Source organism: Ixodes scapularis, unplaced genomic scaffold, assembly GCF_016920785.2.
Source record: "Ixodes scapularis isolate PalLabHiFi unplaced genomic scaffold, ASM1692078v2 PGA_scaffold9__187_contigs__length_104089568, whole genome shotgun sequence".
Lineage (NCBI taxonomy): Eukaryota > Metazoa > Arthropoda > Arachnida > Ixodida > Ixodidae > Ixodes > Ixodes scapularis.
The window spans coordinates 3561526-3589450 of NW_024609884.1; the positions used below are offsets into that span (position 1 = coordinate 3561526).

Below are 27925 nucleotides of genomic sequence, written 5' to 3' on the forward strand. Positions count from 1 at the left end.
AGGTGCGCCCGCTCCCAGGCATCGAACTTCGGCCGCTTGTGTGGTAGCCAAGCACGATAACCCTCCGGCCACGGGCGCGCTGCCTACTTGACCAGCTGCGCGCGCGGCAATATTGAGGTCTGAGATGTGACATAGGGCGTTTCATGTGAAACGTCACGCCCTGAGTAAACTATTGGATTGATAACCGCCTATCTGAGGGGATAATGATGTCGTGGCCTGTAAGGAACCACACGGTATCAGGTTTTTTTTTGTTTTAAAACAAACGGACACTTCATGCAAGCATGATGTAACTTTATCTGAGCGACATCGTTTACTGTGTGTAACTGATGTCATTCTATGCGAGTGCGATCATGTAACTGATGTCACTTTATGTGACTGACATCGTTTACAGTGTAAGTTATGTCACTCTATGTGAGTGGGATCATGTAACTGATGTCACTCTATGTGACTGACATCGTTTACTGTGTAACTGATGTCACCCTATGTGAGTGTGATCATGTAACTGATGTCACTCTATGTGACTGACATCAGTTACACCCCACTCAGCACTTTAGAAACCACCATTAAAACACCGTAGTTACATATAGATTGATAAACAATGATGAAATCGAGTTACTTCAAAGGTTAGTCGCGAAAGTAAACTAGAGCAACATTTTACAATCGATTGACCCCACTACAGCATACGACATGTTATAACAAGAAAAAAGAATATATGAGGAAGCGTTTCTTATGACGGAAATAAAAAAAAATCAAAGCGACCATGAATAGACGCCGCACTTCGTAAAAGAATGAAACAACGTAATAGGTTTTACGTCTCTTTTATAAAAACGAGACTCCCGGACTGTCTAGCCGGAAAACAACACCCACAGCAGCCTAGAAACAAATTATAGTGTGACATTAAGCGAGCTCCGAGCCTTTTTTATGAAAAACAAATTTGCAGTCATTTATAATAATTCCTAAAATTATGGAAGACTGTGAATAATCTTATGTCAATATGCAAAGAAATCGGTGCTACTGAAGTTGTAATTGAAGTCCCTTGCTTCACAGGAATTACGCTTTCTGACAAATTTAATGAGCATTTTTTAGAGTCTGGCGCTTCCGGTTCACATGCTACAAGTTGTGCTGATTACGAACTTTTCAACCCATCCGGTGCAGAAAATCATTTTATCTGATTCCCTACTGCCTGAAACAGACATTTACAGCCTGTTACAAAAACTGAGGAATAATAGCGCATCTGATGAAGATGGCATTAAAGCTCAACATATAGAAGCAATTGCCATATTTATTGCCCAATCTCTCTCGCACGTGTGTACGTATAGGCATTAGCACCGTTGTATTCCCAGATAAATTCTAAGTGCAAATAAAGCAACGTAGATTATTTTTAGACCAAGGAATAAATGTATTTAGCAGGAAATCTTGGAACAATATCATGGCGACATTATTGAACGTGTTGTTTCGCACGAGTTCCTTGGCGTTTTCTTTTCACAAAAACAAGGAGCAACATCTAGCGCTCCATTCGTCTTATATATAAATTAAAACAGTTATTGCCCCGTCGAATCAAGAAACAATTATATTACACATTGATTCACTCACGCTTACACTACTGCCTTCATGTATCGGGTGCTACAAAACAAAAAAGAAAAAGAAACAACAACAACAAAAAAAAAAACATAGAAAGCTTGTACTTACTGCAGAAAAGAAGCCTACGTTTAATAGAGCATGCACCGAACCAGAGCCGTTTAAATCCATTTTTCAGAGATCATAAAGTATTAACCATACAGAATGTAAAAAAAAAAAAAAAAACAGAGAAAAGCTTTACTTAATAAATAATGAAATCAAGAATACTCCAACTGCCTTTTTCCGGCAGTATGTCTGGAAATAACACATATAATTTTAGAGCCACCAGTTACACGACAGAAACAAATACACACTATTGCATATGTATAAACTAACCAACCAAATATCCATCCTTTCATATAACCATTCGGGTTCGATGGGTAAGAAAAAGATCCAATGCAAAGCATCAAGACATGCCTTAAAAAGCAATATAACTGATTTTTTTTTGTATTATCAGGAGTGATTTGTTTTATGTGTACAAACGTGTTTTGTATTTATGCTTTGTCGTAGAATGCTATCTTTTGCGTAGAGTGCTTTGTCTATTCATGCTTTTTTTTTGTGGCTGGCCGCGCTGAGTGACGAGAAAAGGGCCGCCTCCTCGTCAGGCATTTCACTGCCTTTTCCGATAGCCCCTCGAGAACTGTACATCTCTTTGTGTCTGAATAAACGATGTATGATAGGATATGTTGAGCAAATCGGACTCGCCCTGTTCGGGTGTGTGTCGTCTGCGTAGGACATGGTGACAATGTAGGGAATAATCTTGGTCACGTTGAAGTGGTTGTTCCGTAGGACGCTGTCCACGTACGAGGCCATCGTCTGGGACCTGTTTGCGCCGGCCACATTGGAGAGCAGGGCCACCTGCCTGCGAAGGGGAACGGAAACCCCGGCGGAAACATGTATTACAGGCAGCACAGACATCCTATGAACGTCCCCAGGATATCCATGAAACTCTAGGACATTCTGAGGGAGTTAGTAAACAGTGTGTGTTACGAGGGGTGGTCTCCTACGTTGCCACGTCTCTCTAGAGAGTATTCACTGGTTGTCATAGTTGTGTGCATTGCTATTGTGTGCGTGCTGACAGGAAGGTTTCACCAGATTCACTGCGCGCACTATCAATTGCGATGGAACTTGGTAGACTATAGGTTGATTTCCACACAGCTCGTGCTGATGACCCAATGCATTGGAGTGTCCCCTAAGCGGTAACAAAATACGTCACAGGATGCTCAGGGGGATGCAGGGCTCCCTTGGCAATGCTGCAGACCACAGAAGTTAGAACCGTCGGCGAAGGAGACGAGCGGACACTGAGGTCACTGGCGTCCTAAAATTGACTGATTTAGGGGTTTTCCATGACACACAGCAAGTTTCTATCTGGAATAATATGTTTATTTGTACTAATTAAAAGTAAATTAGTACATTTAAGGCAATTAGTTCGCTAATTAGTATTTTTTTTTTGCGATCCCTGGACGTCCGACGTGGTTGTCAATTTGTTCCCAAAAAATAGTTTTTTTCTTGTTTTCGTTTATAAAGCACTTCATTTTAAGGGATGTTTTAAAGTATTGGCAGAAACACGCGGAATAATTGAGGTGGGGCCTGTAAAGGAATGAAAAATAAAGTGTCTTAGTCTACTCCTGCGTTAGCATTGCAGATTTACCGTAGTCCAATTGGAAATAAATGAATCGGATAAAAAACAATAGAAATTACGCTTAAAAAACAATAAAAAGTGCTTATAAACAATAGAAAATATGCTTAAAAACAATAGAAAATATGCTTAAAAACAATAGAAAATATGCTTAAAAACAATTTGTAAGAAAAAATATTTCTGAAACTCAGTTAAGGGAGTGGGCCCGAGATTCAGTGGCTCCAGGGAAGTCTGAAAAATTAATAAGAAAGGAGATCATTTACAAATGGAGATGCGCATTAGGACGTCGTAAGGAAGACATCTGGGGGGAGGGGGGGGGGGGGAGGGAGAGAGGACATTGCCTCGGCAAACTCGGAGACGCTTTTCAGACTCCGTACTTCTGTACAACGCCTACACTGCCAACCGAGTCTCCGGATTACAATCGCAAAGCGCGAAATATACGCGTTCGCATAACCTTCAACAAATCAATATTAAAAAAAAAGAAGAAAAAGACTGTTCAGGTAAAGCAGAGGCAGCATTAGGGTGATTCTTACGCAAGCACGCTGCGAATGTTTTGATCGGAGAGCGTTTGGCTGACGATTCGGTTTTGCACTCTGTCGTTGAAATCGGGCAAGTGTGCAAATCGGCTGAACAGCGAGATCTGACTCTGTTTCCTATCGTCCAGCCGGGGCTGCCGGTAGGTGAAGACAACCAAAACGGCTAGCAGCACCACTGCCACGGTGACCAGGAACACCCAGGTTACTATCCACTCAACCATGTTGTGTCGTTCTTTGCGGTGCCTGCGTGCTGATAAGATCTGAAAGCAAAGAAGCGGTACCTTTCAGAGGCGGCCTCAAAATAGGTACGCGACGTAGCCGCATGCGGCAAAATAGTACACGCCAAACCAACATGGTCAAGGGAGCGCGGTGTCAATACAGCTCAACGAAAAAAACGCACGCGACAAAACAGAACAGGGCCAAAACAGCATAGGAGCAAAAGAGTGCATGCTAAAGAAGTGCGATACCAGCGCGTATAGACGGCGTGGTGTTAGAGTCTAGTGCTTGTAAGCAAAAGGTTTATGCAACGGGAAATATATCCCACAAAGAGAAGTTTCAATTAATATAATATTCGGATGGAAGTGGGCACCTTGGATCAAAGTCGCCTGCAGTACACTCTTAGAAAAAAGAGGGTCTGAAAGGACTGTAATGGCAGCATTTGGTCCTGCTCTGAACTACCACTTGCTCCCTGAAGAGACCATCTGGTTCGAGCTAGGTACCGTGCGCAAACGCTGAGGACTAACTGCACTCGACCGGGACTAGCCGAGAGGTTTGCGCGAGAAAAAGCTGCCATTAGCCCTCTTAAGAGAGGGTGCCTCTCTATGTTTCAGGATAGAACCGCATCTATATCACTCGTGGAGGGAACCATATCTATCGTTTTAACTACACACACACATCACAGCCCACGCACCGCAACTACAGAAACCCAGAGCGAAGAACAACCGGCGACGACAAAGCAGCAACTGTACACGCGCGCACAGTGTGCAGCGCCCAGGGAAGGGCAGCTGGGCAGTGTGAAAAGGGGGGGGGGGGGGGGGGGGTCGCGGCGACTACCGTCTCGGGTGTCGCTGACCCTAATGACGCCACTGCGCCCGCATTCCACCGCGCCGCGGCGCAACACCCCCTAGATAACGAAGCCCGTTCTGCCGAATGAGGTGGCGTCATCAGAGAAGGCCAACGCTGGGCCCAGACGGGACACGACGATTAGGTCAACGTTCGGCTGAAAGTTCAAACTTGACTCGAAGCCGAGCGCTGACGCGGCCCTCGTTTCTTATCAGTGCCCGGCGTTGGCCTTCTCCGACGACGCCATCTCAATCAGCACTAAGGCTTTGTTACCTAGGGGCTGTTGCGCGACGTTTACTCCTCTCTCGCTCCGCGCCAGCTGTGCTCGTGACTTTGACGAAAACCAAAGGCTCGTTTTGACGAAAACCCGGCGGTGTCTTTAATTTTGTCAGCTACGGCGAGAGGGAAAGAGGTTGACGCGCTCTCACGTCAGCGCTTCGGACCAATGGGAGCGTCGCACGTGTCATTGTCTCCCCCTTCTTCTCCCTCTCTCCGTGTAGCTGACAAACGAAAGACACCGCCGGGTTTTCGTTAAAACAAACGTTCTAATGCTAATGCATTAAAAAAAAAGAGTTGTGGCGTAGCCCAAGTTCGATTCATGCGGGAGGCGGGCGATCTTTTTCGAGGATTTGGCAACATCGACGACGGACGCCCTGCACCGCCAACTACAACGTCAACAACGACCACTACTACATCGACAACTACAACATCAACAACGGACGTGATTTCCAGTGCTGGGAAGAGCCCATAAGATCTGCACAAGGGCCGTTCCAATTGAGCACCTCGCGCAGAACCCGTCTGGAAGGAGGCACACACCTCTTTGTCGGTCATGAAGGGCAGCGCCGGAGAGTCGGCGTCTGGCAGGAGGCTGCGCGGCACGGGCTGCTGCTGGTAGAGGATCGGGGTCTGCTCCCCGGGCGAAAGGATGAGCGGCTCGGCGCCCCTCGGGGACCCGGTCACGTAGCCCGCCCTCGGGGTCCGGACTGCCCCGGGGGGCGTCATGTGTGGAGGAGACTTGCGCGGAAAACGGACGGGCCAGGTGGGAAACAGCTGGCGACGCGCCTCACTGCTCTCCAAGGAACGCGGGGAGTCCAGCTCGTCGAACCGGCGCTCCCGGGGTTCGAAGCCCTGTGACCAGAGTTGGATTACTTCCGTACCGCTCGGACACCTTGGGCCCAGACGTTATGACGCGACCCCACGTAGACCGCCCCCTCAAACATCGTCAGCAATGGGCAGCGCCGCCAACCTCACGTCGTCGGCGTCTTGGAGCACAACGAACGCGACGGTAGCAGGCGCCGTCTGCCGCTCTCGTTAAGCTTCAGTGTGTTTGAATCCACTAACGATTACGTCATGAACATACCTGTCAGAGGTGCTCAAAGTCGGGGTCGCGGAGGCCTCCGAGCCGCTGATATAGTTCTGCTCTCGCGGACCTAAAAACTTTGCGCAACTCTGGTTGAGGTGGGCCGACCACGACCGCGCCATCAGTCGGAACTTCGCAGCTGACGGCATTTCTTCGACACCCTCAAAAATCGGTCAAAAATGCCCGCGCGTCTACTTTCCCGCAGAGTGCCTGGACAGACGATCACCGCCATCGACGAAGAAATGCGACAAAGAACGAAACGAATTCTTGCAGACGTCAAAAAGTCTGCGTTGTAACACTGGGCGTGCCCTGAGCGTGGGAGTGCTCACACTTTATTCTCTCCTCTAATGATATTGGAGTCCTCGCAATTGTCCCAATTTTTTTTCTAGATTGTCTCTGGGAGTGCTCTGTGGGAAAGTAGACGCGGAAGAATTTTGAAGAGTGTAAGGCGAGATTCGGTTCAACAAAAGAGTCTACGCACCATCAATCTCCTCACATGAGACAATGATTAGAGGGGCGACGCAACAAGTTTTGTACTACTACCGCTTAGAATTATTTATTAACGCTCATAATGTACGAAACCCGGGGCAGTTTTTTTTTCCCACACTGTGGCAGTTGCAGAAACTATTCGAGAAAAACGAGAAGCGTTCACCCCCGTCAACTCGTAGCCAGAACAAGCGGCCACGTAATCTGGAGCCAGTCAGTATATGCTGCCAATGTTTATCATAGACACGTGCTGCGATTGGCAAAGCACAGGGCACGCGCTGAGTTCCACGCATTGTTAATATTCGGCTATTCCCCTCATCGCAGCGATTGGGCACAAGTCTCTACCCGGATGCATGTGGAGGCATTGGTTGTCACGAGGCCAAATAGAATGCTCCGCAGCTCGCGTGCACACTGTACGAGCCGCACTTAAAGGGGCGGTGAAACGATATTTCGTTGGCATGTTTTTCACTTTACGCGAGCTTACTGGCACTAGTGAGACCCAGGTAGAGAGACGATTGCAAGCAGGGCGTCTGGCCGCCTGCTGGTGCTGGAAAGTGCGTGCATTTGCAAGCTTGCCAAAGCTATGTTCACGCGCACGCTGCACATGCTTGTCCGCATCCATGGGCACCAGCGAGGCGCCCTGCTGTGGTTCATACGCGCCCCAGTGATACACGCGCCAAGTACGGGAGCCTTTTTTTAAGCAGCGTTTCCTTTTCGATAAACAGAATTTCTCTGAACTGAGGCTCCGTTTTCTTCAAACCGAACTTCGATAAAACGAGTCCGTCCTCTAAAACGTGTTTCGATGAAATGGCGTTCAATCAACCGCAGTGAACCCGAATTCGATGCTTACTCTAAAAAAAGTTTGTGCGTCTGCTTTCACGCACAACACTCGGAGAGCCAATCAGCGCAACTTACGGAGGCAGCTCAGCGAATGACGATGCCGAAACATATGTTTAGACCAGAAAACGCAGTCTGAGTTGTGACATCAAGCAATGCAAAACGTCACGCTTGCATTGCTTAATGTCACAACTCAGACTGCGTTTTTTAGTCTAAACGTATGTTTCGGCATCGTCATTCGCTGAGCTGCCTCCGTAAGTTGCGCTGATTGGCTCTCCGAGTGTCGTGCGTGTTTTTTTAGAGTGCACGTTGTTGTTTCCGCGGCGGCTGGGTGTGTCATCGCGTCGGCGCGATGCGGCGGCTTTTTGCCGGGCGCGTGGACGCAATGAATTTGAGCGGGTCAGGCCGATTTTGTGACGGCGGTTATCGACCTTTGTTGTTGTAAAATATGTTTACAAAAATATTTGCATAAGTAGAAACAGCTTGCTCCACGGCGCTAAGCCTCTCCAAATTTCCGACGCACAGCGCATGGAATAGTAGCGCGAATGCGCGCCCGAAACGTTTGGCGAAATGTTTCGAAACGGTTCGTTTGTTTTGCTACGTTTCAGGTCCAGCTCCAAAATGGCGCCGAACATATCGGCTTGGGCTTTGTGCCGGTTGGGGCAAAATAAGCGATTCAGTTACGGTTACGGTTCGACACCCTGATTTGATAGCGGCTTATAAATTTGACCCGAGCATTGTAACAGCAATCGATTAAGGCTCGTGATACTCTATAGCTTGACAAGCATTCGGTTAGCTGCTCTTATTCTATCGCCTCAAGGACGATAACAGCCCAGCCATAGGAATATCTGGATCTCAGCGCGTGTCCCGCACCTTGCCAACTCCAGTGCATGGCCATAATCAACATCGACGGCATTAAATCAGTTCCGGATCACGTGGCCGTTTGTTCTAGCTGCTAGTTGAGGCAGTGAGCGCTGTTCGCTTTTCTTTAATTAGTTTCTGCGACTTCTATTGCGTGGGGTGGAAAACGAATGCGTGTTTCATAGGTCATTAAAGGGACGGTGCAACGATATTCAATTGTAATGCTTTTCACTTTACACGCGCTTACTGGCACTAGTGGGACTCAAGGTTACTCGCACGCAACACCACTGGCCAAGAAACTGCTTTGTTGCGGTGTAATTTCAAGGACAAATGCAATCATTTTCATTCAATCTCTCCTTTGCGAAATTCGATGACGTAGCGTGGAGATCGCAGTACACCCTAATGACGATATTTGAATGCGGTTCATAGATTGAACCCGAGCATTGCGTGGGCACTCAATTTGGGCTCGTGATAATTACTAGCTCGAGAAGCATTCGGGTAGTGGTCCGTGTCCAATCGCTGCAACGACGACAATAGCCGAGCCATAACAATGTCTGGAACTCAGCGCGTTTCATGTGCTTTGCCAACCCCAGCGCGTGGCTATGATCAACATTGGCGGCATAGAATCGGCTCCAGATCACGTGGCCACTTGTTCTGGCTGCGAGTTGAGGGGGTGAACGCTGCTCATTTTCTTTAATTTTTTTTTTTTTTTTGGTGGGGGGGATTTCTATTGCGTGGGGTGAAAAACGAACGCGTGTTTTATAGGTCATTAACGTCAGGGATTCGTTCTTAATGGTATTTGCGCAAAGTACAAAAATTGTTGCATCTCCCATTTAACGTCGGGGATTCGTTCTAAGCAATAATTGCGCAAAGTAAAAAAAAAAAAAAAAAAATCGTTGCATCGCTTTTTTAAGTACTGTCATCGCGGGGATCGCAAAGTTTGATGACGAAATCCTGGAAACCGCATTATTTACAATGCCACCAATGCGAGTCCCACAACTTCGTCATCAGGCTTGGGGGAGGAGAGACTGCAAGAAAACTTATGCAATCTTGTGCGCAGCAAGGACGAGGACAAAAGGGGAGAACAGGACACAACAAGCCGCCTTGTTGTGTCCTGTTCTCCCCTTTTGTCGTCGTCCTTGCTGCGCACGAGATTGCATACGGGCAACTCGAATGCCATTTACAACGAATGACATTCGTGTGATCAACGAATTGGCTCGCGATTTTTCGCGCGTGGAACGCCCCACGCTCGGAGTGTAGCGCGCTCGTGCGAATTGAGGAACGTCCCGATGGCCAATGTTGTTTCACGGCCCCTTTATTCTTAAAAAGGCCGCTCGAAAAAAAGCAAACAAGAAAGAAAGGAACTGCGGTTTACACTAGGGCTATATTGAGGCAGCCACGTGGTCTCAGTTCAACCTAAAATAGCCGCCCGTTTATACAATCGGCAGGAGGAAAGCGAGTCCACACAGATAGGCCGCATAGTGAATAATGCTTTCTTTTATGCGTCTCCATTTTCAGACGTGGAACGAACGTCCCTTCTATGACATAAATAATTACGAGGGGGGACTCAAAAGTAACCAGAATAAATTTCTGGAGGGGTTCGTAGTGCCAGCTTCCGCCGCTAGCAGCAGCAGCACCCCCTTCGAGCCCACGTGCCGGCCATCGTCGTCTGCTAAAGTTCTAGCGGCATGTTGTGAATGCTTTCACTCTAAAAAAAGCCCTTGCGTCTGCTTTCCCGCACAACACTCGGAGAGCCAATCAGCGCAACTTACGGAGGCAGCTCAGCGAATGACGATGCCGATAAACTCAGACCGCGTGTTTTAGTCTAAACATATGTTTCGGCATCGTCATTCGCTGAGCTGCCTCCGTAAGTTGCGCTGATTGGCTCTCCGAGTGTTGTGCGGGAAAGCAGACGAACGGGCTTTTTTTAGACTGCAGTGCTTCAGAACCATTCTTCGTATTTTGCAATGTCTGATCTAAAGGAACAGCGTGCGACCGCGAAATATTGTTTTCTTTTATGCAAAACAGCAGCGGAATCTCTCCTAATGCTTCAGACAGCTTACAAATAAAACGCTATGAAGAAATCGCAGGTCTACAAGCGGGTTTTTCGTTTCAAGACCGGTCAATTATTAATCGACGACCAGCCTCAGTCAGGGCGACCCTCAGCGTCCCGAACTCATGAAAACATGGAGAAAATTCGGGTAGTGTTCAATCCGAGTCTGTTCCTCCTATTGAAACTGTTAATCGGGCGTTTAACTTAGGAGTTTGGCGAGGCTCGCGCAACCCAGTAAAACAGTAATGCCTAGTTTTGTGGTAAAGGAGAAAGTGGTGGTAGCATCGCTAAAGTTCCCCAGCATACACTGCCCTGTAAGTGCAACAATTTTTGAGAAACATAAACTGCCATGACGCTGCCTCTCCACCCTCCCTATTCACCGGACCTCGCCCAACACCACTTAGACAGAAGGCCTCCACACGCGTCATCATAGTCAGATCGATCGAGGCGACAGATTGGGCACGAGTGCTGCGTCAGTGTTCGGCTGCGGCTCGTGGCCAATCAGCGCGTCGAAGGTCGGGCTCGGGTCCAATAGCCGACCGAGCGCGATCCGACTGTGATGACGTTTCATAGAAGAAGAGGAAACCATGCGGAGGCTTTCTGTCTAGGTGGTGTTGCTTCGCCCCGTGTGACTTTTTTTTCTCTTCGTCCGTATAAAAGAAAAAAGTAAAAAAAAAGTTTTGTGGATGTTGTTTTGAAGCGCAGGGGTAAAACATTCACAAAATGCCGTTAGAACTTTAGCATACGATGCCGGTCGGTAATCTGACTCAGTAGGGGTGAAGCCACTCTATCCTGGGAAAAGTGGCGCCATTCATTGTTGTGGAAATGCCCGAGACATGTGCCGCGCGCCACTTCTGGGAAGAACATGGCGTCTGAAATCTGGCTCAGGGCTGCGCTGTGCCGCCATGATCTTCCCAAGGGCTGCACGTTGCACGTGCCTCGTGCATGGACACCATGCGCTACTTTTGTAACATGAAGGGGCTTTAGGAAGGGGTGCTGCTTAGCGCTGCTAGCGGCGGAAGCTGGTACTGCGAAATTCATACCGATTAATTTTGAGCGTTCCCTCGTAATTGTCGGAAACAAAAAGTAGACGTCGTTTGTTCAGTGCTCTGTATATTTACTGGACGCCATATTTAAGACTGTTGTTCGCAGCGCGCATGCTCTGAAGCAGCTCCTATTTGTCGCCTGTCAAAGAACATATATCTTGATTGGGAGAAAAGGGGTGCGTATGCCCGTTCAACGTGCGTTCCACCCAACCGGGATTGTTATTCTTGGCAGGGGATTGGTGGAATTAAGCTAGCTCTGAGCATGTGCTGCGAACAACGACCTCGAATAAAGCGTCCAGTGAATACCTTTTATAGTACAAAAAGCTACGTTTGCGAAACATACGTGCTTCCGAAAACTTTCTTGTAGAGCAGACTCAGGTATTTTTATTTAATTTAAAAATAACCTCCCGTTAATTAACGATATACAGGGTGTTTTTTTTATTCTTTCTTTAAATTCTGTCATCCAAATAAACAATTCAGTTGAAAGTTACGCCGCGTCCTGTCTAGTTCTCCCTTCGTTTTTTGTCCCTGTTGTTTTGGCGCGTGGGTGGGTACTTTTCCCAATAAGTCGGCTAATTTATTAAAATTTGGTAATTAACTTTTTAATTAATAAAAATAGACATGTGGTTTCAATTAGAAACTTGCTGAGCGTCATCGAAAACCATTAAATCAGTTATTTTCCGAAAGACTTTGAGCGCGTGAGAAGCGTAGTAGTGCGCTAAAGTTACCACTCGTGGAGCAGGTACAAGGCTGGGGCTAGATAGGAGACGAAAAAATCGCGCGGGGCGCCTTACCGCAACCGCTAGCCTTGTACCTGCTTGAACCGCAAACGTAGAGGTCCCAGAGTCTTCCCATTGATTCAGGTATAGCGCGCGGTTACCAGGACTGGCATTCTCAGGCCCTTTGTTGCTGTGACCAAATCCGTTCATGTCCTCGACCGCTATGCATTTCTCTGCGCGTCTACTCTTTGTCGCTCAAATGGCGTCCATGTGCCCCATTTGGGCGGGAATCGCCAAAAACGGAGCCTTCAGTAATGAAAAAAAAAAATAGACCGAGAGCAGGCCAGCGGGTGTCTCTGTAGGTCTCTTTGGACTGTGTGCATGGTTAGAGAAAGCGCAGTTTTAGTAGTTTTAGTACGTTCTCGGTGGGCAAAGTCGTTTCTTTGTGCTCAGTTGTCAACCCCTTGCGTTCGCCGAGTACAAGGTCGTGGTTGTGGTTGTGGTTGACTTTATGTATAAATGTTTTGTAGCCGATTTGGGGGGAGATAAGAAAATGTTTACCCCCGTTTTTTTTTTGTTTTTTTTTTTGAAAGCTGGGATTTTTTTTTCAACTTTCTTGTGTTATGGTGTTCTCTTGTGGTGTATTGTTGCCTGTGATGATTGTAGTGACGTCGTAAACTTTGTAGCTGAGTTTGAGACGTTGCCTGTTCTTTTTCCGCCTTCCTTCGCGTTTTCCATTTTCCTAGCCCAGTCTCATGTTTATCATCATCTTCGAGCCTCGAGTCTTCACTCCAGAGTCCCGGCAGCATGTACATTAGTCAGGATGAACCACATGAACTAACGAACCGCTAGGAGGCTCGTAAGACCGAACGGAAGGGAGCCGGAAATCGTAGCGAATCATTTCGTTTGCCGAGTGAACTGGATCGTCTCCTTTGTGCGTTAGCCCGCGTCGGAGATGCGGAGCTGTTACCTGCGTGACCGGAGGCGGCCCCATTTGCTCGTCGACGACATGGACGTCGACCATGAAGCCGGGCACGTCGCCCACCGAGCTTCCGTCGGCCACGCTGTGCATGCGAATTAGTGGCTCGGTGAGCATGGCGTAGGGCCCGGCCTGTCGGTCCTCCTGGCAACCGGGCAGGTCGGAGCGGCTCTGGCTGCCCGTCAGCTGGGACCGAACGCGGACCAGTCGTCGCCGGGCCCAGGGCCACAAGGTGCCGTCGGGGGAGCTGCTGCTCTCCTGCATCGAACGGTTGGACCGGTGCGTGCGCTTCGGAGGCTGCTGCTGCCACCACGGTCTCGTTCGGCTTTGGTCGGCGGGCGCGTGATCGACGGCCTTCCTCTTCTTCGGCGCACGCTCCAGGTGCGTGTCGCACTAGTTCAGACGTTCGCTGTAAGCAACCCATCGATCCCGGGCGCTCGAATGCCACTCTTGCCGGGTTCGATCTGGAGGAGCGTTGTATCGCGGTGTGCGTTCGTGTATCACTTCTGTGCGATGAACGACACCAATCTAGTGGTCTGCGCTGACTAAATGTCTCATCTACAGCGCGTAGATGTGTCGGCGTACAGTGAAAGACTAATCTCACGCTGTTTAAACACTTAACGTCTCATAAACTTTTTTTTTTCAACTCACAGGTGATTTTCACTGGGTCAAGATGGAAACATAAAATTGAAAGAATAAAAGACAGACGTCAATAGAGCAAAAGCGACTGCAAATGCGCCTTTAGCTATGCTCTGTGCGGGCGGACACTAGCCCTGTCCTTATCCACTGAGCAGCGTATGCTGACCGCATTATCGTGGCGTTCAGTAGCTTTCGCCTGAAGCCCTCTTCTCTGCCCAGTTTCCAGATCAAGTAGCCTGAGAACAAAGAAATAATAAAAAAATCACATTTTCGCAAAAAAAAAAAAAAAAAAAAAGTCTGCCACTAAAACCGTTTACTATCTTTAAAGCAAAATTGAAATGAGAATTGCAGAGAAAATAGTTATTAAAGTTAATAACAATTTTAGTTACTCTAGGTGTTCTAGGTTCCAGCAGAGCGCTACCGCTAAATTCTACGTCTATGTTGGCATGGTCCGTGCGCGCTCTTGAGGGCATGCTTTCAACTCATAGTGCGAGCTCCCGGTAGCAATCCCGCTCCCGGTGGTAGTGCTATGCTAAGGGTCGGCACGGATGCTCCCTGCGAATATTTGTTCGGTGCGGTAAGCTCTAAATGAAGTCATACAACCGTCACTCCTCTCCCCACTTTTAAATGCGATATAATTTTTAAATGCGAGGGAATTTCGGAGAGAACACATTCCTCGCTTGGAAAAGCGCGGTGGTCAACTTTGCAACTACGCGTCTCGCGATGAAACGCGATCAAATAACCACAACAACGATAATCATCCCTGGAGGATTGGGGAACAGGGGAGACAAAGGACAAACACATATTTCCAAACACAGCGAGAGTGACGAGTAAGCAGCGACCGAAAAAATACCCCTGTCCTGGTATCGAACCAAGTACCTCTCTATTTCCAGTGGAGCGCTGTACCAACAAAGCTAACCAGAAGTTAGACGTCAGTAGAGCAAAAGGCTTTTAACAGCCGCCACCACTTTAACACCAACAAGGGTGAACGGCCTGCATTATAATTGGTTATGGCGCAAAGGTGCAACTGAGCTGTACAAAAATAACGATAATAATCCCTGGAGAAGGGGAACCAAGGGGATAAAGGACAAACACAAATCTTCAAATTGGAGATTTGTGTCGCATATCATATGGTACTCAAAATTGGATTTTCTAATGTTGGCATGTAAGGTGAGATAGGCAATTATTCTTCTATAACAGCAAAACGAGAGAGAGAAAAGAAAGGGAAAGAAGCGAGACTATGTAAGTAACTGACAGCTTCTACACGGAATTCGTGCTTTGAATGTAAGCTTCCACTGCACGCGCAAGTCGCGCTTTTTCACCAGGGGTGTGAGATACGATGGAATGTGTGCGCCCCAAAAAACCGAGCGAGAGGAGACGTCAGGACGCCGAGCTCCGATTGGAAGGATGACTGCCTTTGTCGCCACTCCGCTCGTCGAACGCGCTCGAATGCTCAAGACAAACGCCGGACGCCGGCGTTTTGCGTTTCAAGTGCGATTCATACACTCGCGTCGCCGTCCGACCGAGGGCCACTGCAATGGATTGCGACGTACGGGTTGCTATGGCAACAGATGCGTCGGCTCAAACAAAGCCCTTGCTCTTCAGCCCTTGCGACGACTCCGTCTGCTTGCTTCTACTGCTTCTACTGAAGACTGTTGAAGGGCGTGCAATGGAGTTTGTCCTGACAGCTCGCGCCATCTGGTGCGCAACTTCCGCAACGATGGGAAGTCCAGTTCGTAATTATACTTCGTTTCAGCTTCGGTCCAGACGCAGCCAAAGCTACAAGCGCGAGCTCCGGGCTTTCAGCATCCCTGCCAAGCACGCGCGCTCGTGCAGTGCAAGCACGGTTCTGGGCCACATGCTCGCGCTTGTAGCATCGGCTGCGTCTGGACCGAAGCTGAAACGAAGTATAGCGCCGTTGAGGATGCTCTACTTTCGTTGGCATAGTGCACGACAGGACAAACATGCGACCGGCTTTGTTTTCGTTTTTTTTTTTTTTTTTTACAGTTTGAGATTAAAATTATTTTTTTTTTAACGTATAAAACGGCGAAGGCAACAAGCGCACGATTCTTGCTTGTGGTAAAAATAATGTTTGGAGATAAAAGCCTGCATAATTTTACCTATTTGATCTATTTCCCGATTTGTGGCGATCACTTAATTGATACTGTGTTTCGGTGATTGATTTGTCTTGTTGTAGCTCTCAGACAAAACGGTCAAAACTGCATTTATGGCTGTGTTTTCTTTAATGAGAGAGAACTAAAGCCCCAGCCGCACGCCTCGGGAGTGCGGTCGGCGAAAGAAATGAGTAAGGTGGCGGGTACATATATAAAAAAAAATTATTCGATTTGATTGAACAACTTTATTTGCGCTCATAATTTATTTGAGATACCAAGATAGCGTTCTGACTCGGCTGTCTTTGTGGTGCTTGATAGTGTTATTTGGCGAACAGTTCCAGAGTGTTATTCGCAGATTTCTCGAGTTGCTATTAGTGTTTTGACCGATGTTACTAATTTGTTAAACGATTAGAAGGGGTTTGTTTAGTCTAATTTGAAGCCGAGACATTGCGACATTTTAGCGTGCATATTTATCTAAGTACACTCTAAAAAACGCCCGTGCATCTACTTTCCCGCACAACACTCGGAGAGCCAATCACCTCAACTTAGGAGGCAGCTCAGCGAATGACGATGCCGAAACATATGTTTAGACCAAAAAAACGTAACCCGAGTTGTCACATTAACCAGTGCAAAAAGTCACGCTTGCATTGCTCGATGACACAACTCAGACTGCTTTTTTGGGCCTAAGCATATATTTCGGCATCGTCATTCGCCGAGCTGCCTCCGATAGTTGCGGAGGTAACTATCGGAGGCAGCTCATAGTAAACACACGAAATTTGTTTAGAGTGTGGCGCGTAAAATACGTAGTTAAAGTACCATCACATATCTAAACAACACTTATGTTTAAATAAAACAACAACAACAACAACAACATATGTATGTTGTCACGTCGCGATGCGCCAAATTGGCAGTAAATAAATTTTAATTAGCTTCTACTTCTGTCAAAACAAGTCAGAATTTACGTATTTTAAGCCATGCATATATCACGGTGACTTAAGGGATACTGAACCAAACATTAAAGTGTCCATAATAAGTGGTGCACGATCTTCCCAAGAGTCAGCAGCCGGCGGTGTACGCAAGCACACACAACGAAATTGACGTCATAGGCCCCCATTCACGCTTACGATGACAGTAAAACGTATGGTATCCGGGCAAAAGGAGAATAACGACAGGCTTTGCATCCTCAAAAGTGGAAGCTATGTGCTTGTTAAACCAATTAATAGCCTACCTTTTACACCAGACCCTACTGAGATGAAAAGCCTGTCTTTATCTCCGGCTGAAGTAGTTCATCAGGGCATCCTGCGTCCTCGCCTTTGCAGGAACCCTGGGCGGTCGCCTTACACATCCAGCTTTTTACACTAACTGCTCCCGTCTCGGAGATTCCACCACTTCCAACCCAGACGGCGAGAAGATCAACTGTTCTTCGTCCGAAGTCAATCACCACTCACTGTCACAACCTCACGCACAAACAGTCGGACAAGTCCTCACGAATATCACTGTAGTGCACCAGGTCCATCGAGGATTGGTCTCGCTCCAGTGCTCAACCTTGCATAAGGCGTGTTCGGTCGTGAAAAGAAAGCAGACGACCGTAGCACTACTTGTTGTCTTCGGCGGAACTGTCCTTGTCGTCTCCGTGGTTCGGCGGTGAGCCCGCGCTCACGTCTCGGCACAGCTGGCCTGGGGGATCCGGATCCGCGCAGGGCCCCGACGTGGGTCCCGGGGCAGCGACGAAAAAGCCCAGAGGACCCAGGAAAGGTCCGAAGGCGTGACTCGGGCTCAGGTATTGGGGAGACCACAGCCCCTGGCGTTGGACGCGCTTCATTCGCTCTGTCATCTACTTCTTCCGTGTTCCATCGTGCCGACACTGTGTCGACGTGTTGACGTGCCAACGCTGTGTTGAGGACGTGTGTGGAGATATGGTCGGGGGGCTGGTGTGACTAGTCGTCGATGTTAATGTTGTCGGAAGGAGGGGTGCGCAGAGGGGACCTGTTCTTTGTTTCGTTCATGTCGCTTTGCCGGAAAGCTGGTGGACTATCCTTGGCTTCTGTGATGCTCGGCTCAATATCAGTAACCTGGACTGAACTTGCCGAAGTCTGTTTCATTTCTTCGGAGCATGTTTCTAGCGGATTTTTGTATTCCAATTCGAAGCGAGCTGCAGGAACGTCAAAGGGAGTTGGTCTTGGCATCATCACCGGCACATGAAGAGCTTCAAGTACGAATGATATTGCGGTGTGTCTTCCTGGGTAGGTCCCAGTACCAGGCGTTCCATCGAACCGCAGACCGCATGGACACTCCCTTGCCGTGATGACTTGAATCCATGATATTCCGGGGAGTCGCGCCGTCACCTTTTCAGGGGACAGAGCCCCCATTAGCGAAATGTCGCTGTCCATGTTGTGAGACCTCAGCTGAAGCGTGAACGGGAGTGCAGCGTTGCCCGACGCTAAGCCCGGGACGGCCGGTGGAGTCCGCCCTGGGCCCAGCATCGGACAACGCGGCCAGATTGTGGTCTCCAAAAAGCAACAACCGTCATTGATGGTGTACAGGTTCATTCTGCCCACGCGCTCATCCCCGAGGACCGGCTAGCCCCGCGCGCCCGACGGCGTTCTTTATTCTTTTTTATGCCGACAACGTTTACACCCGGATATTATTCATTTATTTTTAATAAAAACACAGCGATATTAAACTCCGAATTTCGCAGAGTTGGGAATCAAACAGAAATAAACTCTGATAACTCTGAATTTTCGGCAAAAAATAAACTCCGAAAAACACCCCCTGAATTTGACGAAAAATCAACTCCGAAAACACGGAACCCTCCTATGACCACCAGGGACCCTCACGAAGAAATTTTTGTAAATCAAGGAAATTCGCAAGGGGGACGAAGCTAACACATTCCAATCATACAAGGCTCTCACCGGAAACCAATACCGCGCAGCACTATACTTACGCGGTCAGGGTAATCAGGTGACTAGTCCTGAACAAATTGAGGTGTGCATCGTGTGGAGAACCCAGAAGGTGCTAGCAGCGCGCCTTTTCGGGAACAAGGATAACGTAATACTCGTTACATTCGAATTAAAGACTCGCCCCATGCGAGTGTGTTTTATGCATGAGATCCGCACCATTCACGAATACCGTCCGAGGCCGTGTTTGCTTTAGGTGTCACGCGATTGGTCAAAATACGGATGTATGCCTACGAAAAAATCCGCGCTACAGAACGTGCGGCTCCAGACACGATGGCATGAAGGAGTGCACGAAAACCTTGAGGTGCAAGAACTGCGACGGAGCCCACGTGGCCAGCAGCAATGACTGTCCAAAGCGCGCCATTCCACTACGGCGCACCACCACGAAAACAGCGATGAAACCAGCGGGGAGAAGGCGTGCGCCCAAGCCCCCTCCACCTGTGGCAATACCGGCGGGCCAATATGCCGGGGCGTTGTGTGCAGCAGTGACAATGTACCACTGGCACATCCACCCCAACGGACGGACATGGCGATGCAGGTCCGACAGCTTCAATACGAAGGCGTCGCGCGGGTGGAGAAGTAGCTGGCAGAGCTCACGGCGACCATCCCCAAACTCGTAAACACTCATAATGACATACACTAATTCCCAACATACACGAACACCCGAGGGGGAAGCACACAAACGTAAACACAACAAGCGCCGATGCAACACGCAACCCACAACCATGGTTCCTCATGTGGAACTGCGGGAGGCTACAACAGAACTTGTATCAACTCAGAACGCGCCTATCGGCACTTAACGACAAGGCGCCCGACGTTATTCTTTTCCAGGAGGTTAACGTCAAGAAGATTGAAATAATGGGCTACAACAGTTACACAACCCCTTGCATATAGCGACAAACCACCAACTTTGGTAATGTAGCCACACTTATAGACGCTTTCAGCGCGCGCCAGATTGAGCCGCCATTGCTGACCTTCTCTTGTCTTATCGAGATGCCGAGCCACTGAAGCGGGCGTTGACAAGTCTCCACAAGGGCCTATGCATGGGGAGAAGGATACAATAACACTTAGAATTGCAATAACCTGTCCTGCTGTGGTAATGATGAAGTGGAGCAAACGGAATAAGAGGGAACAAAAACTGAAGGTCAGTTATGGCGGCGCCCATGCCCAGCTGCCTGAAAGCGTCTATAAAAACACACACACACACACAAGCAAGTAACATGAAACTCCGAGGCCGCGTGCTCTGACGATCGCGAGGTTTTCACACAGGTCGAAATGGGGGAAATACGTATTAACGTACATAACATATACATAAGACCGTCCGTGGGTTCGAACGAGGCCAACCGGATCAAACACCTCGCGCAGAGGGAGAAGCATACCATACTAGCCAGGAACTTGAATGCCAGACACACCGCGTGGGCGTACGCGAACAAGAACGCCTGGGGAAAAAAATAACAGAAAAGCATGCGTCGCAGCCGGTCTCTATCTATGCAACAACCCTCACACTCCCACGCGGCTGGCCGGGGCCACGAACCAGGATAACATGTTTCCCTAATTGACTTGGGTATATCCATGTCTACGGGTTCAGTGGCAAGTTCATGCCGATCCAATGGGCAGCGACCACCTTCCTATACACATCAGACTTCTCATCCCCACCTCGCCCCGGCGCCGAGTCACTTTCACAAAGTGGCATAACTACGGCACCGCGAAAAGCCGTCTCTCCGGAGTACCATTGTACTAGACAAGCTTTAGGGAGTCACGTGCTGGATAAAACGTGACGGAAGATACACCGTCTCCTGAATTCTACCTTGCCAATCTATGGGACAAGCGACAGAGGCTTTTCGATGCTACATAGCCAGGAGTCCCTCAGAATAATATGCGCATGAATCACGCCACAGCCGAATCAAGAGATACACCATTGAACTCTGCTGCTCCACCTGGCATAGCCTGTGTGAGTTTCTTAATGAACGGACAGGGTATACCGCAAGCTGTGGCATGCCTGCAAATGACTCGCCGGGAAAACAAAAACCTGTAACACCGGAAGCAACCTAAGGCCCTCTGTTTAGATATAACAGAGGAGAAGCTCGCGGAAGAAGCAGGAGGTTATTTCTTCCCGCAACATTCCTCACTTCCCACGGCCGAGGTATACGCCCGGCAACCCATCCTACACGAGCACCCGGCGGACCGCTTCTTCTTTCTCGCGGAGCTGCTAGGCACCCCCACGGCAGCACGAGCGAAGTCGGCGCCTGGTGAACCTTGTTACCATTACCTCGCTCCGGAATCTTCAATAGACCGATCTCACCAAGCGTTGCACGCATGCGTGACGCCGCCATAACTGTAGTTCATAGGGTGCAGACTCCAGTTCACGAGACAGTTCGTGCCACCTCGTGCTCTGCTCGCACAGAGCTCCAGCGGGGTTGTCACGCGTGCAGAAAGACTACAACTACAAGCCCCTCCTCCCCCTTCGGCGACCGAAGACCACGAACCCCAGCCGAACGCTGACGCGGCGTTCGGTTAGGTCAGCTGAGTCATTGTTATTTGTTGTCCCCATCCGTGTATTTCTAAAGTTAGCCGCTTGGGGTCGCCACGGTCTGATCTTCTCCCCAATAGCCGGCTAAAGCACATTGAAAGGTCAGATACCTATAGCCTTGGTGACATAAAACATCACTGAGTCGGTTAAAGAATATTCAATATTCAGTCTATATATTTAGGGACATTCACCCCACTATAGCCGGCTAAAGCACGTTACATTTTCGCGAAACTATAGCATTAGGGACATACATTTTTTATAGCTCGCTAAAGAAAATTAAACAGTCGCGAGTTCATAGCTTTCTATAGTCGATGACAGGTTAAGAGGTCAGAGAGAGAGAAAAAGAAATGAAAGCCGTCTACAATTCCCTGTAACGACGGTTAGAGCGCAGCTCTTGAGGAGGAGGATGGTAGCGTACTGTGGGATAGGTGACTCCTTGAGGTCACGAGACCTCAGGAGAGGGGGGTCGTGTGACGTCAGGGGGGTCACGTGAGCTCGGGGGAGAGGGTTCACGTGACCTCATGGGGGTCACGTGGCCTTAAGGGGGGGGGTCACGTGCCCTCGGAGGGTCACATGACCTCGGGGGGGGGGGGGGTCACGTGAACTCGCTGTCACGCCGACGCCGCTCAAGCCGGAAACGGGCCCCTAAGAGCTGCGCTCTAAAAAGGCTGGGGAGGAGGAAGCAGATGGATTGCTAGAGAAGAGGAAACATCGCCATCGCTCCAGCGTTCCTCCCGCTTCCTCCTCCCTAGCCTCCCTCTCCCTCGCCCTAAACTCTTAACCTGTCACCGATTATAGACATATATTTTTCTATAGCCGACTATAGAAATCTGAAGGATCGGGATTTTATATACGGGAATAGCCATACACGGTGATAGCTCACCATAGGATTTTCTATAAATATCCATACACCATTCTCGTATGGGACAAGCAACATGACACATCCGGGAGCAGGTTTAACTATTCATTGGATTCAGCTGAAATTAGGCCATGGTCATCTTGACGCACTTGAAAAAAGACGAAGAACTTTTTTATGCCGACTGCGTGGACTTCCAGGCAGCGAGTGTGGTGTTGCGGACCGTTTCCAGAAGAGCATTTTTCGGTCCGCAAAAGCCCAGGAAGTCATCCGCGCTCACGTCCCACACGATCATCCCCGCGAGGCCCTGCCGCATTAGTCTGGTGACCTGGGTCTTGAGAGAAACCGTGTCCTCTAGGATGTACCAGGAGCGACCGCGATGCAGAAGAGTTAACTCGCCGTCCACGAGCTTTTTCCAGCCGCGCTTAGCGCAAAGCTCATGGTACGGCACAGTACCGCCCTCGCTGGTGCTGACGTGTTCACCCAGGGAGTACGGGATGCCTTCGAACCGGACACCGGCCACCAACCGGGACGGGGGGAAGCCGCTGGACAAGAGGGTGTTCAGGGCTTGTTTTCGTGCCAGCCACTGCGGTGGCAGCACGGCCAAGTCGACAAGTTGGGCAAGTCGCTTGCCGGAGTTGGGGCGTCGGAAGAGCGCGGCCTCCGGAGGCAGCTCGAGGAGGAACTCGCGGTGGCGGAACAGCGTGGCCATCTTTTTGAGCAGCCTCACGGCCTCGTTCCGGTTCCTGGGTGTCGGAAACAGGCCGCTCACCAGGATGCCGTCCAAGCGATTCACCAGCGACCAGCGTAGGAGGTTGCGAACAAAGAACGCCGTTCGACCCTGGCTCTGGGCAACCTTTTGGAACAGGGGCGCGGCGTCCTGCGGGAACAGATCTTTGACGACACCATGCTTCAATCGCACTGAGGATGTCTCTCTAGGTTATACCTCGCTCCCATCCCGTGCGCGTTGCCACGAACGTCTGTCCTGCAACTCAGAGCCCAGCTACACCGAAATATCGTGGGTCACGAACTCGTGCTGGCAGTGTGACGAACAAAATAGGCCTTCTGCCGTAGCTAAACTCTTCAGGGACGACCTACGCTGCCTAACATGTGCTTGTTAGCGCCACTCAATGTTCTCAGAATACCGAAACTTCCAAGATTCGTTTCAGAGCCGCGTCGTGGCGCTAAAATCGATGGAAATATGACGGACCCTGCAATCGAAGCCGAACCGGGCCGGCATACTTCATTCACGGGATAAATGACAGGCTAGTTGATGTGGAAAACCTGAGCGGAAATCGACACGTTCGACCGGTTATAATTTAGCAGCTGCACAGAGATTCCGTAAGTAAACGGTATACATACGTTTGACTTCTTTTGTTTGTTTTCGGCGCTAGCATAACCGATATCATCCAGTGAGAGAGCTCAATCTTTTCGTCTCTCGAGTTCAAGCGGAGTAAATGCAGTATCTACTTTCTGTGCTTATCAGTATTTCTCGCGTGACATAATTTCTGCGTCTACTTTAGCTTATGTTACAATAAATTAGGCAAAATATTGTTCCCTTGTAACTGACGACTTTTTTCCAGTGATAAAGTCCGAATAGAGATCAGAGTGAGAGAAAAACATTATTTTATACTTGAGATCATTTTAGTCGGTTTCTGATTTTTTTTTTTGTGTTGCAAATGCGTTGCTTAGTTTTCCCCAAATTCTAGAGTGAAAACGGTGGCGCTGAAACTCTTAGAATCTGGGAGAGATTACCCGAAAGGCGCCCAAACCGGCGAGAAGTCGAAGCTCTGGTCGTCCCCGGCGAAGCTGGACGAGTTCGTTGAGATGCATCGGTACGGGAGCCGAGGCCAGGCTGTCGAAGTTTTGCATGTTGTTAAAGAAGTCCGCGAGGCCGACCAGAGGTAACACCACGTGCGTGCACAGATGTACCGGAACGTTGTCCGCCGTGTAGGTCCAGGGTGGCTTGCTTGCGTAGCTCACCGGATTCATCTGGCAGATGAGTAAGGGACCTGGCTTCCTGGCGGGCTGCCCGGCATCCTCCATGCTCGGCACCTACCCCGAACGGAGTTGCGACGTCGCCCTATGTTTACGCATGGCACACACAGACCAGCTATAGGAAGAACTCGAAAACGGTTTGTATACGAGAAAGGACTGTTCTCACGAACTAAGACATCTGTCTGATGCGTGAACAACATTTTGAGCGACCAGTCGATTAGTTTACGAAGCGTGCGTGGTACCGCGTAGGGGCTGCTAACAAAACAAGACGTCACCGGATTCATCTGGCAGATGAGTAAGGGACCTGGCTTCCTGGCGGGCTGCCCGGCATCCTCCATGCTCGGCACCTACCCCGAACGGAGTTGCGACGTCGCGCTATATTTACGCATGGCACGCACAGACCAACTATAGGAAGAACTCGAAAACGGCTTTTATGCGATAAAGGACTCTTCTCACGAACTGAGACTTATGTCTCATGTCTAAACAGGGTTTTCAGCGACCAGTCGATTTGTTTACGAAGCGTGCATAGTACCGCGTAGAGGCTGCTAACAAACCAAGACGCTGATCGAGGCTGGAAGGAACAACTTGAACATAAACCTACGAGTAGTCTCTGGTAGCCGACGTTTTGCTAAGAAAATGAGCCAAACGTCAACTACCTCTCTGAGCGTTTGAAGAGGTTCATTTTTAGGCGCAGGCTGCTAGGATGGCGAGCACTACAGGTATTTTCACATGAAGTTAACGTGCCATTTTGTTGTTAAATGCTAGCGCGATGGAAGGTAATCTTCTACGCTGTACGTAGTTGACTGTGTGAAATGACTTCTGGGAGCGCTTGCTTCCGACCGCGCCGGACAGCTCCTGACGACAAAATGGCGAACGGAATTACATCCACGAATTCCGTACCTCTGGCATGACCACACGCTCTCTTCGTCTAGACCTGCTCTAGCAGGTACGGTGGACCGAGAAACAAGAATGCCAGAAGCGAGCGTTATTTCTATTAAATGGAAAGGTCCTTTGTGGCCAGCCAGGCAGCCAATGAGCCGAGCTCGGAAGGACCGAGGAGCTTCGCCTTGCCTGCTTGATGAAGCGCAGCCGCGTGAGGTAAGGGACGAGGGCCCCCGGCAGCACCATTAAAAACACCAGAATGAGGATCATGCAGGAGCTGAGCGAGTAGACGCAGGTGTTCTTCAGGAAGGGGTCCTCGTCTGCAGAGGAGCCGCCCTTGGCGCTCTCCGCCTGCTTCGAGGGCATGGCTCACGGCTGAGGGTGCGGCTTCCTCGTCGTCTTCGTACAGCCTCGATATGTCGGGCCAACGCCTCCAAAAAAACAAAAAAAAATGGTTATGGGGATATTTATACAGAATGTAGTTGGTCAGCCATTTAAAGTTGCGACGAGTCTCCCAGCTGTAGATGAGAAATTTAGTCAGTGCAGTACAACCGCTAGCCTGGGGTGCTATGTTGCGCTTTTTGGACTCCCAGGAGACTAGGAAGAGGGAAGTGACGTCAACGACACAGCAAACGCAGATTGGATGTTGACAGAAGAAAACGAAATCAACACCCAATCTGCGTTCGCTGTGTCGTTGACGTCACTTCCCTCTCCCTAGTCTCCTGGGAGTGCAAAAAGCGCAACATAGCCCCCCTGGGGTCTTTAACGTGCACCACGCAGCAGTGATACACGATCGCACGCCGGTACGATGCTCATCCAGATCGAAACGGGCAGGGTGGGGCTCGAGCCCAGGATCCCTGGGTTCTGCAGCGCGAGCTTTCGCTCCACGCGCGTCGAGCTGGGTGTGCGCTTTAGCCCACTCGGCCACCGGTCCCCCGCCAACGCCTCCTGTACTAAGATGCCTGTCAGGTGGCTCGCTCTCACCAGCCAGATTGACTATACGCCACCGCTGCCGCAATGCATCGAGGGAACTTTAGTCTTTTTGCACGTGCGACAACCTCGCTGGAGCTCTGTGCGTGTAAAGCACGAGAAGGCACGAGCCCTCGCGTGCACGGCCGCCTGCCTCCTGTGAACTAAAGTTATGGCGGCGTGACGCATGCGCCGAACGCTTAGTGAAATCGGTCTATTGCGAAGGGGATCGGTGGCCGAGTTGGCCAGCGCACACCAGCTCGGAGCACGTGGAGCGAAAGCTCGTGCTGCAGAACCAAGGGATTCTGGGTTCAATCCCCACCCCTGCTCGTTTCGATCTGGATGACCATCGTACCGGGGTACGGTCGTGGATCACTACTGCATGGTGCACGTTAAATACCCCAGGCTAGCGGTTGTGCTGCACTGGCTAAATTGCTCATCAACAGAGAGTGACTCCTCGCAACTTGGAAATGGCTGACCAACTACACGCTATATAAATATCCACACAACCCCAATTATTATTTATTCTCCCATTGCGGCCGGTCTGCCATCGTGCTGTAGCCAAACGCCACGCGGTGGCACTCGCCTCCGACACTAACTCGCGCTGGGCGCTCGGCCATCTCGGCGCGGCTTATTTTAAAATTAAAATTAATTTTAATTTTTGTTTTACGGTTTAGCATCCTATTAAAGAAAAAGACCAAATTATTCTCCGTGGCCCTAGTCCATGATACCAAAAGAAGACGAAGACGAAAGTGTGAATGTACCAGAGTTGTTAGTCAGCGCTGCGTAAGTGTGCCTTTCTTTTGTGGGCGTGGACTTGAGTAACTGTTTTGCTGGTGCGCTGTTTCCCCTGTTCAGCACAACGTCATTTATAGCCTCTGCGGTGCAAAGGAAAACTGATGCAACCGGCTCTCGTCGCGCTATTGATGCTAGAGATGACACTGTTCTATTCGATTCGAACCACTATTCGCACAACCCTACTGGTATCATAATAGCAGACGTCAAATCTCCCGCGCTCTCGCGGCCGCGATAGTGTCAGTTGGCAGCGCCCCTCGCGGTAATTTCGGTGAAGGAAAGGAGGAAAGAGGAAGAGGGCACGGCAGGACGCACGCCGCTTTTATGACAGGCATCTTAGTACAGGACGCGTTGGTCGGGCAGCGTCAGGACCACGACCTCCTCTAAACTTACGACCGCGTCATCCGGAGCCCGCCTACCGAGAGCGCTGTCCCCTGATACAGTGGCTACAGTACCCCTGATTCTGCCGATATATAGTTTCGGCCCGTCCCACTAGATTGCGCCATAACTCAGCTGTTCAAAGATTTCTACAACAGTCTGGGCAGCCGCCTCCTGTTTGAAGCCTGAGCAGGAGCGCTGAGGTCACTATATCGTATCGGGGGCGGTTGGACCCAACGATATTGACCGTACAATGTAGGGTCGACGACCAGAAAGCCGAAACCATCGAACACATTGTTCTTCCCTGCCCGGTCCTGACAGCAAAATGGGAGTGAGGCGTAGCAGACCAACAAGCCGACCGAGGAGCCCTCTAGGGGGGTCGAGTGCAGGCGGCGCCACCGGCGAGTGCTCTACATAGAGGCCACTTCAGCTCCACAGGCTGCACCAGCGCCATCACTGGCGGAGGCGCTGGGGTTTAAAGAATCGACCGACTCAAGGGCATGCACCACGGAGAGATGGGTAGTCGGTAGAACTAAGTTTCCATATTTTCGGATAAATCTGAAAAAAAACTTCGAAGAACACCCGCCGGTAAAAATTTTTGTCAATTCGGAT

General features: G+C 49.6%; 2 protein-coding genes across 2 annotated transcripts; both read right to left on the reverse strand.

Moving 5' to 3' along the window:
* Positions 1-153: 153 nt before the first annotated feature.
* Positions 154-5856, reverse strand: LOC121048195. The gene is made up of 4 exons (XM_042287220.1): positions 5671-5856; positions 3790-4052; positions 2323-2479; positions 154-216 (listed from the first exon to the last, which is right to left on the reverse strand). The coding sequence occupies exons 1-4, from the start codon at positions 5854-5856 to the stop codon at positions 154-156; spliced, it is 669 nt and encodes a 222-aa protein (XP_042143154.1).
* A 16610-nt stretch (positions 5857-22466) lies between these two features.
* Positions 22467-25537, reverse strand: LOC120847690 (chitinase-3-like protein 1). Its single transcript, XM_040219549.2, has 2 exons — positions 25361-25537; positions 22467-23171 (listed from the first exon to the last, which is right to left on the reverse strand). The coding sequence occupies exons 1-2, from the start codon at positions 25535-25537 to the stop codon at positions 22467-22469; spliced, it is 882 nt and encodes a 293-aa protein (XP_040075483.2).
* Between the last annotated feature and the right edge of the window lie 2388 nt (positions 25538-27925).

Bases quoted from the DNA above. Each gene is read 5' to 3' on its own strand.
- LOC121048195 (XM_042287220.1), bottom strand. From the start codon at position 5,856: ATGACGCCCCCCGGGGCAGTCCGGACCCCGAGGGCGGGCTACGTGACC. The intron at 2,480-3,789 runs GTAAGAATCACC...TCCCCTTCGCAG, and splicing joins AACATTCGCAGCGTGCTTGC to GCAGGTGGCCCTGCTCTCCA. The intron at 217-2,322 runs GCGAGTCCGATT...GGTTCCTTACAG, and splicing joins ACGACACACACCCGAACAGG to GCCACGACATCATTATCCCC.
- LOC120847690 (XM_040219549.2), bottom strand. From the start codon at position 25,537: ATGCCCTCGAAGCAGGCGGAGAGCGCCAAGGGCGGCTCCTCTGCAGAC. The intron at 23,172-25,360 runs GCAAGGCGAAGC...CTGTTCCCGCAG, and splicing joins GGCTGCGCTTCATCAAGCAG to GACGCCGCGCCCCTGTTCCA.